At 36.3% G+C, this 13,746-nt stretch overlaps 2 protein-coding genes across 2 annotated transcripts in view; both read left to right on the plus strand.

Moving 5' to 3' along the window:
- LOC127865679 (uncharacterized) overlaps nt 1–13,746 on the plus strand; it is a 459,001-nt gene that overhangs the window by 379,514 nt on the left and 65,741 nt on the right. The gene's annotated exons all lie outside the window — the stretch shown is intronic.
- LOC127865681 (uncharacterized) overlaps nt 6,749–13,746 on the plus strand; it is a 72,739-nt gene continuing 65,741 nt past the window's right edge. Inside the window, exon 1 of the mRNA XM_052405604.1 lies at nt 6,749–7,201. Coding sequence (XP_052261564.1) covers nt 6,760–7,201 — 442 coding nt within the window. The 5' untranslated portion in view covers nt 6,749–6,759. The remainder of the gene's footprint in view (nt 7,202–13,746) is intronic.

Here is a 13,746-nt window from a genome sequence, read left to right on the forward strand (position 1 = left end):
TTTTTTTAGCTCGACTATTATATATGAAATATTATATAATGGAGCTATCCTACTCACCCCGGCGTCTGCGTCTGCGTTAGCATAAGCTTGCAAATGTTAAAGTTTTCGTACACTACCCCCAAATATTTTCTTTGTCCCTTGACATATTGCTTTCACATTTTGCATACTTGTTTACCAACATGACCCCAACCTATGAACAAGAGCAGACAACTCTATCAAGCCTTTTGTCATAATTATTGCCCCTTTTATATGCATATATTGATAAATCTATGTTAAAGTTTGCGTACTACCCCAAATATTCTATATCCTTTGACATATTGCTTTATATGTTGCATACTTGTTAACCAACATGACCCCAACCTATAAACAAGAGCAGCATACTGCATCAAGCATTTTGACATAATTATGGCCCCTTTTAAAACTTAGATAATTGAACTTTTTGCTTAAATTGCCATAACTTCTTTATTTATGATCACATTTATTATTACTTTGACAAAACAGCACTTACCTGAATACCACAATGGATTCCACTCAAACAATACCCCACTCCCCTACCAGAATCCCTTCCCCCCACCCCCCCCCCAACCCCCCCCCAATTTTTTTTTTAAACATCATCTCATAAATAACCCTACCCCACATTATACCCCCCTCTCACTCCCCCCTACCCCCCCACCCCCCCCCCCAAAAAAAATAAATATATATTTTATGTCCCCCCTTCGAAGAAGAGGGGGTATATTGCTTTGCACATGTCGGTCGGTCTGTCGGTCGATGCGTCACCAGGTGGTTTCCGGATGATAACTCAAGAACGCTTGGGCCTAGGATCATGAAACTTCATAAGTACATTGATCATGACTCGCAGATGACCCCTATTGATTTTGATGTCACTAGGTCAATGGTCAAGGTCACGGTGACCAGAAATAGTAAATGGTTTCTGAATGATAACTCAAGAACACATACGCCTAGGATCATAAAACTTTTTCATAGGTAGATTGATCATGACTTGCAGATGACCCCTATTGATTTTCAGGTCACTAGGTCAAAGGTCAAGGTCACCGTGACCCTAAAATGTAAAATGGTTTCCGGATGATAACTCAAAAACGCATACGCCTAGGATCATGAAACTTCAACGTTAGATAGATCATGACTCGCAGATGACCCCTATTGATTTTGAGGTCACTAGGTCAAAGGTCAAGGTCACAGTGACCCGAAATAGTAAAATGGTTGTGGATGATAACTCAAGAACGCATACGCCTAGGATCATGAAACTTCATAGGTAGATTGATCATGACTCGCAGATGACCCCTATTGATTTTGAGGTCACAAGGTCAAAGGTCAAGGTCACGGTGACCCTAAATAGTAAAATGATTTTCGGATGATAACTCAAGAACGCAAACGCCTAGGATCATGAAACTTCATAGGTTGATTGATCATGACTCGCAGATGACCCTATTGATTTTGAGGTCACAAGGTCAAAGGTCAAGGTGACCCTAAATAGTAAAATGGTTTCCGGATGATAACTCAAGAACGCAAACGCCTAGGATCATGAAACTTCATCGTTAGATAGATCATGACTCGCAGATGACCCCTATCGATTTTGAGGTCACTAGGTCAAAGGTCAAGGTCACGGTGACCCGAAATAGTAAAATGGTTTTCGGATGATAACTCAAGAACGCATACGCCTAGGATCATGAAACTTCATGGGTACATTGATCATGACTTGCAGATGACCCCTATTGATTTTCAGGTCACTAGTTCAAAGGTCAAGGTCACAGTGACAAAAAACCTATTCACACAATGGCTGCCACTACAACGGACAGCCCATATAGGGGGCATGCATGTTTTACAAACAGCCCTTGTTTAAACATCATCTTATAAATTACCACACCCCACATTTTACCCCCCTCTCACCCTCCCTACCCCCCCCCCCCCCCCCCAAAAAGAATTTTTATTTTTAATTTTTTTATTTTTGAAAGATCGTCTAATAAATTATTGAATATGAACAATTTTGGCTTACGATATACTGTCAAGCACTCGAATAGTCAAGCGCGCTGTCCTCTGACAGCTCTTGTTATGAGATTTTATCAAAATTCAATTATAAAAAAATTGATTTTTTTTTGGTTAAATGTGCAAATTAAGTTACTTAAAAGTGTATAATAAACGCAGGCATGTTGTTTTTAAAAGTTAATACCAAGTGCCAGTCCAAATGGAATGTTTTTTGTTAACCCGTTTTTTTAACCAGGTTTTCCGAAGGAAAAAACTGGTTATTAGATTGGTGAATGCGGGCGGGCTGGTTCTGGAACAAGCTTGTCCGGGCCATAACTATGTCGTTCATTGTCAGATTTTTAAATCATTTGGCACATTTGTTCACAATAATTGGACGGTGTGTCGCGCAAAAGAATTACATTGATATCTCATAAGTCAAGGTCACACTTTGAGTTCAAAGGTCAAAAATGGCCATAAATGAGCTTGTCCTGGCCATAACTATGTCATTCATTGTGAGATTTTTAAATCATTTGGCATAGTGGTTCACCATAATTGGACGGTGTGTCGCGCGTCAATATTTCCAAGGTCGAGGTCACATTTTAATTGAAAACCTGGTTTTGTGACAATTTTGTCCCTTGTTCATACATAATTTGACATAATGCTGATGTAGTTAGACTTACCATTGATTTATATTTTATTTGGTTGATTGTGATCAACCTATATGAACTAATGCATAAACATTTACAACTGTTTGCATTTTATCTGTATGCGCTATTTACATGTCAGGGCTCGTGCAAGGGGGCGACGTGAGCGACTAAGGCGCTTTCTTACGCCAAACGTCCCCTAAAATTTAAGAAATTGTAGATAAAAAGCGACTTCCAGTCTTCCTCTTATTGGAATTTGTTTACATCTGGTTTTCTCGATGTCAAGGTCTGACTCAATTTTCCAATACACACTGTCGCAGCCCGGAGCGTGTCGCAATTGAGCGACAGGTAATTTGAGGTAAACCCTGCCCCGATTCTCCCAACCTCCGAACTTATCTAATCGGCGATCGATATTGGTCAAGTCAGCATTCAAGTCACATGGTAGCTGGCCAATCAACATTGAGTTAGCTAACACATAATATTGGGTCATTCATGCGCAAACACTGTATACTTGGAAATACACAGTTGATATTGTCGTCTGCCAACACTATAGCGGCCGATGGCAAACGTCGTATTTAAAGATAAACAAATAGAAAGGAGCCTAACAATAAAAAAAATTATTTCTAAGTTGATCACTTTACATTTCTACCGACTATCGATCTGAATTAACAAAAGGATGGTAATTAAATAATTAGATCTATGTCGATGATGTTACACCTTTCTGCTGATTATCGTTTGAAATTAAAAGGTGATTATTAAGTAGTTTTTCACCCACAAACAATGCTATTGTAAAGCAATATGTCAATGAAATTGTATATTAATTACGTATTTGCTATGGTTTCCGATTTTCATTTTTTTGCTGTCAAACGATATGCACAATTTGTTTAATGTGCGTAATGCGTACAATTTTTCGGACTGTCGTTTTCAGATACATTATTTTTCGTCGATTATAATTTAATTTCGAAGTTCTTTAAAGAAGAAATAGAATAAAGAATACACTGATGGGGTGATGCGGACGGTGTGGTTTATCATATTTCAAATTGTATTCACATGAAATTGCAATTGGAAAGACTACAAAAATTAACCAATAATTATTAAGAAAGCATATGTTAAATGTCATATTTCAAACATAAGTATTTATCTGGTCTGATAAGCTTATCTATTTTAAAAAAATAAATTATGAGCTATTGTCATCACCTTGGCGTCTGTGTTGGCGTCAGCGTCCGGTTAAGTTTTGAATTAGGTCCACTTTTCTCATAAAGTATCAATGCTATTGCATTCAAACTTGGTAAACTTACTTGCTATCATGAGGGGACTGGGCAGGCAAAGTTAGATAACTCTGGCTTGCATTTTGACAGAATTATTTGCCCTTTTTATACTTAGAAAATTGAAAATTTTGGTTAAGTTTTTTGTTGAGGTCCATTTTATTCCATAAGTATCAAAGCTATTGCTTTCATACTTGCAACACTTACTAACTATCATAAGGGGACTGTGCAGGCAAAGTTATGTAACTCTGACTGGCATTTTTACAGAAATATGTGCCCTTTACATACTTAAAAAGTTGAAAATTTTGTTAAGTTTTGTGTTAAGGTCCACTTTTTTCCTAAAGTATCAAAGCTATTGCTTTCATACTTGCAACACTTACTAACTTAATTTCATAAGGGGACTGTGCAGGCAAAGTTATGTTACTCTGACTGGCATTTTTACGGAATTATGGGCCCTTTATACTTGAAAATTTGGTTAAGTTTTGTGTTTTGGTCCACTTTACCCCTATAGTATCATAGATGTTGCTTTCATATTTGGAACACTCGCAAACTATCATAAGGGGACAGTAAAGGACAAGTTGCATAACTCTGGTTGTCATTTTTACTGAATTATGGCCCTTTTTTGAAAATTAGTAACTTTACTTCTAAAGTATCAAGGCTATTGCTTTTAAATGTCAAATACTTTCATGCTATCATGAGGGTACTGTACCTGGCAAGTTGAATTTTACCTTGACCTTTGAATGACTCTCAAGGTCAAATTATTAAATTTTGCTAAAATTGCCATAACTTCTTTATTTATGATTAGATTCGATTGATACTTTGACAAAACAACTCTTACCCGACATACAATAGACTCCACCCAAACCATCCCCCCATGCCCCTCCCCATCCAAAAAAAATTATGAAAAATTCAAAGCAGTGTTCTCATGAAGCTGCACATTTTTAGTGGTGGAAGTTCAAGGTCAAGGGTATCCTTCAAGGTCAAGGTCATCCTTCAAGGTCAAAGGCCAAAAAAAAATCAAAACGGCCTTCTCATGAAGCTGCACATTTTGAGTGGTGGAAGTTCAAGGCCAAGGTCATTATTCAAGTTCAAGGTCAGCCTTCAAGGTCAAAGGTGAAAAAAAAATCAAAGCGGCTTTATCATGAAGCTCCACATTTTGAGTGGTGGAAGTTCAAGAGCAAGGTCATCCTTCAAGGTCAAGGTCATCCTTCAAGGTCAAAGGTCAAAAAAAAAATATTTCAAAGGGGCGTTCTCATAAAGCTGCACATTTTAAGTGGTTGAAGTTCAAGGTCAAGGTCATCCTTCAAGGTCTAAGGTAAAAAAAAAAAAAATTCAAAGCGGCGCAAAAGGGGGCAGTGTGTTTCTGACAAACACATCTCTTGTTTTTTTCAAAGATGGTTAAAAAACACAAATATTTATTTTATTATTTCATTTTTGAAATACCGTCCAACCATCCCACCTAAGAATCCCCGCCCCCCCCCCCCAAAAAAAAATTTATTTTTGTTTTTGTTTTTGCATTTTTGGAAGATGATGTAATAAATGACCACACCCCCACACTATACACCTCTCTCCACTCCACTCCTCCCTCCTTTGTGATTGAAATTGAGATCGGTCCCTACACCTTTAATAAGAAAAATAGATGAGCGATCTGCACCCGCAAGGCGGTGCTCTTGTTAAGCTTATGCTATCTACTGCTTCATAAACATATTATCTTTGAAATACTTTAGTCTGTATGATATGATATTTACATCAAAATGGATTTAATATAGAGCTAGTAAAATTTAAGTTATTTATCTGTCGTGTCTATAATTACTTGGTCATAAATGAGCTTGTCCGGGCCATAACTATGTCATTCATTGTGAGATTTTTAAATCATTTGGCACATTTGTTCACCATTATTGGACAGTGTGTCGCGCGAATGAATTACATCGATATCTGCAATGTCAAGGTCACACTGTGAGTTCAAAGGTCAAAAATGGCCATAAATGATCTTGTTCGTGCCATAACTATGTCATTTATTGTGAGATTTTAAAAATACTTTGTGAATTTGTTCACAATCATTGGACGATGTGTCATGCGAAAGAATTATGTCAATAGCTCCAAGGTCTAGGTCACACTCGGAGTTCAAAGTAAAAAAATGGCCATTAATTTGGACAGTATGTCATGCGAAAGAATTCAAGAGTTCAAAGGTCGAAATGGCCATAAATGATAATGGCATTATAATTCTTAAAAATCGCCATAAATTTGATTCTCTTGTTTTGTGAAGACAGCATTCAAAATAGTCTGTGTCAATGCGGCACGTGGGGGTATACGTCAGGTCTGTGACAAAGCTCTAGTGTTATGACAGTTCAGTATGTGTATGAAGTCAGGCAACATATATTGCTGAAATTGATGGCACCATATTTCTTTTCCTGACTTATTTTATCCCCAATGATTCTCTTACTTAATGTTTTAAAACAGTTTGTGTGATTTTTCTCCTGATATATATCATTCTTATCAAATAGTTTCTGAGATTTCAGTTAGACAGTATATTTATGTGGATTGCATAGCTCCAAGCAAAATCTTACATAATAACATAACCTGATGAAAATAACAAGCCATGTGGAGTCTTCCCTCTTTGCCATTCACTCCAGAAACTTATGCAATGGTGGATTGTTTATCAATAGTAAATGCCAGTGATACTTGTACCAAGTAACTGGCAGAGGAGACACGCCAATGTGAGATTATTACTGGTAACATCATTCATTCTATTAACAATGCGGTCTAGATGCAGTCTAGCCATATTGAACTTGACAGTCAATGGACCATGACATATAACCATTGATTTTACTTCCCTTTTATCTATTCCAGATATAGACTCAACGCGGATGAGTAAACCCTTGAATGGATTATGCATCAATAAATTAAAGCAACCAAACGGTGCAGCAATGCTGAACAGTGAAAACAGCCCCCACTCTGCACTTGGTGAGGTACAGACTAAGCAAATATCTGCCTCAGAAATGGAGAAAAAGACTTTAGAAAATCATGAAAACAGCCTGCCCTTGAAGTCCAGTGATGAAGACAATGACAGGTACCAACTTCCAGATACTCAAAATCGGGAACTTAAAAACTCAGACAGGAGTCACGAGTTGCATAGCAATAGTCAAAGAGAAAAACTTAGTAGTGGTGTGAATGGATTAAAGCACGACGCGCGAGTGTTGTCAAGTATACCGATGCCATTACACGTGCAGATGGGACGCAGTTGTGAACAGTTAGTGGGTGAGCCCCAGTTGCACGTGCAGGAAATGAGCTCGACAGTTTCATCTCCAGGTATTATTTCTTTGTTTGCTTTAATTTTTTAGCTTGACTGTTTTCGGAGAAAACCCGAGGTATTGTCATAGCCAGCTCGTTGTGTCGTCCGCCGTCCACGTCCTGCTAAAACCTTAACATTTTGTTAACCTTTTGAATATTAGATTTAAAATGAAAGTGCTTCCATCTTCAACATTGAAACTTCATATGTAGCTGCACCATGATAAGTTCTACATGCCACACCCAATTGAAGTAAAATATTTGTCAGACCATCATCTTAGTCGCACTTGTATGCTGTTGTGGATGCAGTGTCATTCAGCTGTCATAGCTGGTCTTTTTATGCCCCTGAAGGGCGGCATATAGTTTTTTAACTGTCTGTCAGTCCGTCCGTCCGTCTGTCTGTCTGTCTGTAAGTCAGTCAGTCAGTTGTCCGTCCGTCCAAAAACTTTAACATTGCCCATAACTTTTGCAATATTGAAGATAGCAACTTGATATTTGGCATGCATGTGTATCTCACGGAGCTCACATTTTGAGTGATGAAAGGTCAAGGTCATCCTGCAAGGTCAAAGGTCAAATATATGGCTTCAAAGCGGAGCAGTAGGGGGCATTGTGTTTCTGACAAACACATCTCTTGTTCATTTTTTGTACTCAGGTGAGCGCCTTGGGCCATCATGACCCTCCTCTGTAAAGTTGGTAACATGTGAGGCAGATCTGAAAGTCCTTGAGTGAGCACAATCTGCAATTTCATACAGGAAACACCAAAGTTGCACATGTTACATGATCATCATGCCTAAAATATATTCCACCACAAAAAGTGTGAAGATTATTTATGAAAATATTTAATGGTTTCAAGATACGCTTTAGCAAATATTTTGCTTGTCCATGCATCCACATTTGACATTATAAGTTCTCTTGGAATGGAAAATGTATCCAAAAGTGGAACATTCCTACTCAAATAATATATGAAAAGAAACATGGTCAAGGAAGTGTGACCAGGCTTAGAGGATGAAAGATTAGTTCATTTGTAATCTGTTTATAATCCAGTCACAGCATGTGTTGATCACAGAGAAACCTCAACATTAAAAGCCACTGTTGATTTGTTTTATTACAGTAAGCCTTGTGTTGCCATTTGAACTTTTTTCTTTCTGCTAATCTCTGTTGATGAAATAGATCAGTTTATTTGTATGGCTTACATATTGACTCAGTACTGTCACTTTGTAGGATTTCATGCCTAATCAACCATTTATTCATGCACAAATGGATTACAAATGTACACAAATAAATATGTTGCGTGTGCGCCACATTGACATTTTTCTACTCTACATGTACTCTACAATCATAATTCTTGTATAAGTATTAACAACTTGCCAATTGTTCCATTAAATATAAAATTCTGTCCTACAGGATTCATATCAGAGTTATGGCACTTACCATTTTGCCTATTGAAACTATTGAAGCAGTGCGCAGTGTTCCTTATCTTGTGCATGGACATACCAAACAAAGTTTTTATGATTAAACAGACTTAACCATGGACTTAACAAAATTGAGTGGTACAAATCATCTCTCTATATGGGAGTGTATAACCAGGGCTTTTTTCCTTCTGTGAGAATTGCCGTTTTTCACAAATTTGGGAAATTCGCAACTCATATTTTCACAATTTCAAGAAGTTCGCGACTCATTTTTTCACAATTTTGAACAGTTCGCCACTAATTTTTTCACAATTTTGAACAGTTCGCCACTAATTTTTCACAAAATCTGGGGGCCAAGGCCGCTTCACAAAAACAGGAAAAAAAGCCCTGATAACCCTAACAAATATATAGAGTGTAATATGTATTATTGTTTGAATTAATCTGAAGACATTATGAAACTCATGATATCCTCTATAGTGCAAACAATATGTTGTTGCATTATGTAAACTGTTATAACCATGGACAGTAGTTTTAATGGTATCATGATTGAGTATGTTGATTCAAGGCCATTTATGAACATTTGGCATCCTTTCTATGGATGGAGCAGGGGAGGATTTATGAACAGCCATGTGCACGGTAATGGTTCATTTTGTGGTGTGTATATTAATTCTTTAATAAAAGTTAACTTTGAATAAAGTATTTTATTTGAAGTCCTGAAACAAAAGTGGTTAGATGCTGGTAACATGCTTTAAAAAAAGGTAATTATGTAGAGTTTGTATTACTACTCTTTTGTGTAGGCAAGACTTAAAATGACCATTAAGTAACTGTATTAAAAGAATGTTTAGATTTGTATCTCTGTATTTTGTTGGTTGTCATTTATGGGAACATGTATACAAGTACACAACTGACCTGAGTTCAATTGTGATCCTTTTTTCCACAAATCATTTATATCCAATATTCTGCGAACATGCTACTGATTGAGCTTATTGATTGCATATTCACTTTATTCATCATTAAATTTTATTTCTATTTTCTCACTTCATAAGTTATCAAATTTGAATTGATACATGCTGCTGAATTACACTCTTTCCGTGTGTTACTGTATAAAACAACAGTATACAAGTCACATTTCAATACCAGTCGGTATGAACAATTGTAGTGCTATAGATAGTCTGTTTTTTATGAAGAGAAACAGTTAATTCCAAATCATTTGCAATATCATTTTGTTAAAACGAGCTTTTTTAAATCTTAACCAAAAGCAAAAGATTTCAGTGTTCTCTGTGCTCTTCTTTAGCAACTAATTCATCCAAGTTTTGAATGCAGTTGGGCACTTTTGATTGGTTCAAAGGATTTTTAAAATAAGGGAGGACTTTTAATTTGTACCTGGAAATTGATAATGTCACATGAACAGTATAATTTTGGTTACAAGTTTTAGTACATGAGATTTGAAAATAAATAATATAATTACCTTTTTTGCATAAAAAAAGTTGAAAATATTTTGGATGATGCACATAAAGCTTTTAAGTTGGCGGGTTTAGTATAGCTTTTGTGAGGTAATGTGAGACCTTAGAAGTTGCATCTTTCCAAGAATAAAGATAGGATTTCTACAAACATTTTTTCCATATAATTCTGATTGACTGCAATACAATTATTTTTTTTTAAACATAATACTTGTATCAATGATTTTTTTTTTCACACTTTGAACATGTAACTGAGGTTTTGAATGTCTTTTTTGTCAAAACTTAAATTTCCTGAAAGTTATCTATCATTTAATTGTCCTTTAATACACCTAAAAAAAAAAAATCTTCCTGACACAAAGTAACGACAGATCAGGTTTTCAAAAAAATAAAAAAATCACAAGAAAGATTTTTGTTTTCAGGTACATGTATACTTGTTGCCTTTTTTAATTGGTTAATTATGAGTTTCAAAGAGAATAAGATTTTGTTGGTCAATGATTTTCATTGTGCCAACACTCCAATCAGGTTATCTCTTATGGCCAGGCATGTTGGTCTTGGATAGAACAGGACACTTTCTAATCTGTTAATTGCAAGGTGCATTTTAGTGCAAACTAATTTAATGCATAGTTACACTGTTCAGTGCACAGTAAACTCAATATCCCTCTAAATAGAAATTAGAACTGGAATGGTGCGCTGAACCCATGGTACCAAAATTTGAACAAACTTGAATAACACAGACATACTTCAAGATCATTAATTCTGAAATGCGTACAGAGAAAATATTTAATAGGGAAAGGCAGCATTCCAAGTCTGTGTTGCAGTGTTCTAAGTAGTCCGTGCACATTCTTAAAATGTGTTGATCAAACAAGGTGTTAAGATTACATCAGCCAGATTTTACAGATTGTTCTCATTCCATTCTGTCCATTCAATAAGCATTTATTATGTTTCTTTCTAGAAATATGTTCTGTTTTGGAATTTTGTTTATTTCAAAACAGACATGTTAAGAGGTACACATAAAATGGATTAATTATCCTGTGTGTTAATGATTATTTAGTTTGCAAACCTTTGGTTTTTAACATGTACAGTATCATTATAATGCGCCAGGGTTTTTTTAGAAAAAGGGGAAGACGCTGGACGCTGGGTGAAAGGGGAAAATAGAATGCGAAAGAGAAAATAAAAACTTTTTAAAACAATGTCTATAACCCATCTTCTCGGATTTCAGGGATTTTTCACAACTGTCTGCGCCTCCGGAAAATGGAGGCACTACCAAAGCAAAAACAACGGCCCCATTCCCAATCAAATCTAGATGACATTTCCCCAATTAATTTACAATAAAGAAGTTTTCTGTCAAAATCATAAAAAAACGATAACAAACACTAATGACATTTAGAGTGACTTCCCTTTATCCATTACGTTATATAGCATGCGCTTAACTATAATTCAGATATAAGCACGTTTAGTTTGAGGATTGTTCTACCAAAATTTACAGCGATAAAGTGCGAAATGTTCTGCATGACTTTGCAAAAATTAATAGGAACCGCAAACTACACATTTGAATCCAACTCCGTAGACGCTTATTTCTATTTTAACATGATTTTGCGACCACCGCAAATGAGCTAGTATTGCGATGGATATTTAAGCAATCAAAATTAACAATTCTCGATTTAAAGCTTTAATAAATGCTAAAAAAGACATGTTTTAGTGAAAAGTGATATTCTTGGAGGGGAAATTGTATTTTGAGGGGAAAAAAATCTGATAGGGGAAGACGCCGACTATCAGTGTCACTTTCTTAGTAAAAATAAACCCTGTGGGCATAACCTGCCCTTAAGCCTACAAATAGAACAGTTTAAAAATTGCAGGTATTTGTTAAAGCTCAGTTTGCTATTAAATGGGAAGGACTCTTTTAGGCTTTTATCCTACTAAAACAATTCCCAACATCTTTCCCAAGTAGATGCCTGCTATGCATGTGCAGTCCATTTTTAATACTAAACACTAATATTACTAAAACATGCTTAAAAATGGACGGCCACCAGTCCAATATAAAGTTTAAGGTTCAGCAAATTATGTTATAATTAAATATTGTAGAATTAAACTTCAATAATCATAAAGTAGCAGGTGTTGATGTTAATAGGATCGTTTAATTTTTTACTCAACTACTATATTCTTCATTTGATTGTGTTATTTATGGCTGTCTGATGAATGGCGCAACTTATATCACATTATTTCAGGATCATGTTTGACCTATTTAAGTTTAAACGTTTGCTAAGTTCTCATTTCTTTCATCTTTGTCCTACAAATATTGTCCTACAAATATAATATCAGGCAGTCAATAATTAACAGGGTTGTGTCAATAGTCATGAAAAGTAAATAGGCCTGCCCTATTATGACCTGTTCAAGCCCAATTTTAAAGGACAGAGCATAATATATCTCAATTTGATTTATTATTGGCTATGACGCAAGTCCCTCCAAGTGTAAAAAGTTCTTTGAAATTGCAATTGTTATCTGTGTGTTGGTGGGTCATTGCTGTGTATAATTAAAAGATGACTTATGGTATGATCGCTTATTTTTGCTGTCTGATGTAGTTCTGATGGTAACTTCGATTATTGTGGTTATTATCATTTTATGATGATGATGATAGCGATGATGATGGTGATCATGATGATGATGATAGTAGGGCAAAAACTACCAGGACCAATGTGACAGTGTGATGGTCCATGATGGGATTGGTTCAACATCATTTATCATACATCAATGGGTTTTTTTGTCTGGGATCCGGCCCCATTCCCAATGGAAAAATTTGGACCTAAAAATTCGCATTGAAGGTTTAAAAAAAAAAGATTTTTTTTAGATCAACATTTTAATAGTTTCTCTTCCATCCAGCTCTATAAGTTACACTTAATTAAATATAATATTTAAAACACTTTAATTCTCATTTGTACGGTGGCATAAAGGGGACATAGGAATTGTTTTATTGAACGGTCTCTATGACGTGCGCACGCGATAGCTATGACGTGCGCACGCGATAGCTTTGACATGCGCACGCGATAGCTATGACGTGTGCACGCAATAGCTATGACGTGCGTACGTGATAGCTATGACGTGCGCACCCGATAGGTATGACGTTGGCACGCGATAGCTATGACGTGCGCACGCGATAGCTATGACGTTCACACGCGATAACTACGTGGGCATGTCATTGCTGACCAATCAGAAAAGGTATCAGATCAGAACAGGTAGCGCGTTCGAAAGCAATAATTGACCAATGAAACGTGTGGAAATGTCAGCCATTTTGTAACTAGCGCACTGAGCACATGGTGTGTTTTTATAGTCAATTCTCAATACATGCTGAATTTCCCAGCTTTTCAATCCCTTTTGAAACAAATCACAAAGTATTTCCATTTTTTGATAATAAATGGCTTATCTGATACCTTTTCTGACTGGTCAGCTATCGCGTACGCACGTGAAAGCCATCGCGTGCGCACGTCATAGAGACCGTTAAATAAAATATTTCCCATGTCCCCTTTATGCCACCGTACATTTGTGAAGCATTTGTAAGCAAAAAATGACAACCCTTATTTCCCAATTTGGTCAAAACGCAGCGATTTTTCCCAAACCAAAGGGACCCGGCCCTGTTCCCAAAATGGTGAAAACGAACACTGTACATGAACACTAAGTGTTACCCTTTTTTTTGTGCGTAGCT

Source organism: Dreissena polymorpha, chromosome 2 (assembly GCF_020536995.1).
Source record: "Dreissena polymorpha isolate Duluth1 chromosome 2, UMN_Dpol_1.0, whole genome shotgun sequence".
Lineage (NCBI taxonomy): Eukaryota > Metazoa > Mollusca > Bivalvia > Myida > Dreissenidae > Dreissena > Dreissena polymorpha.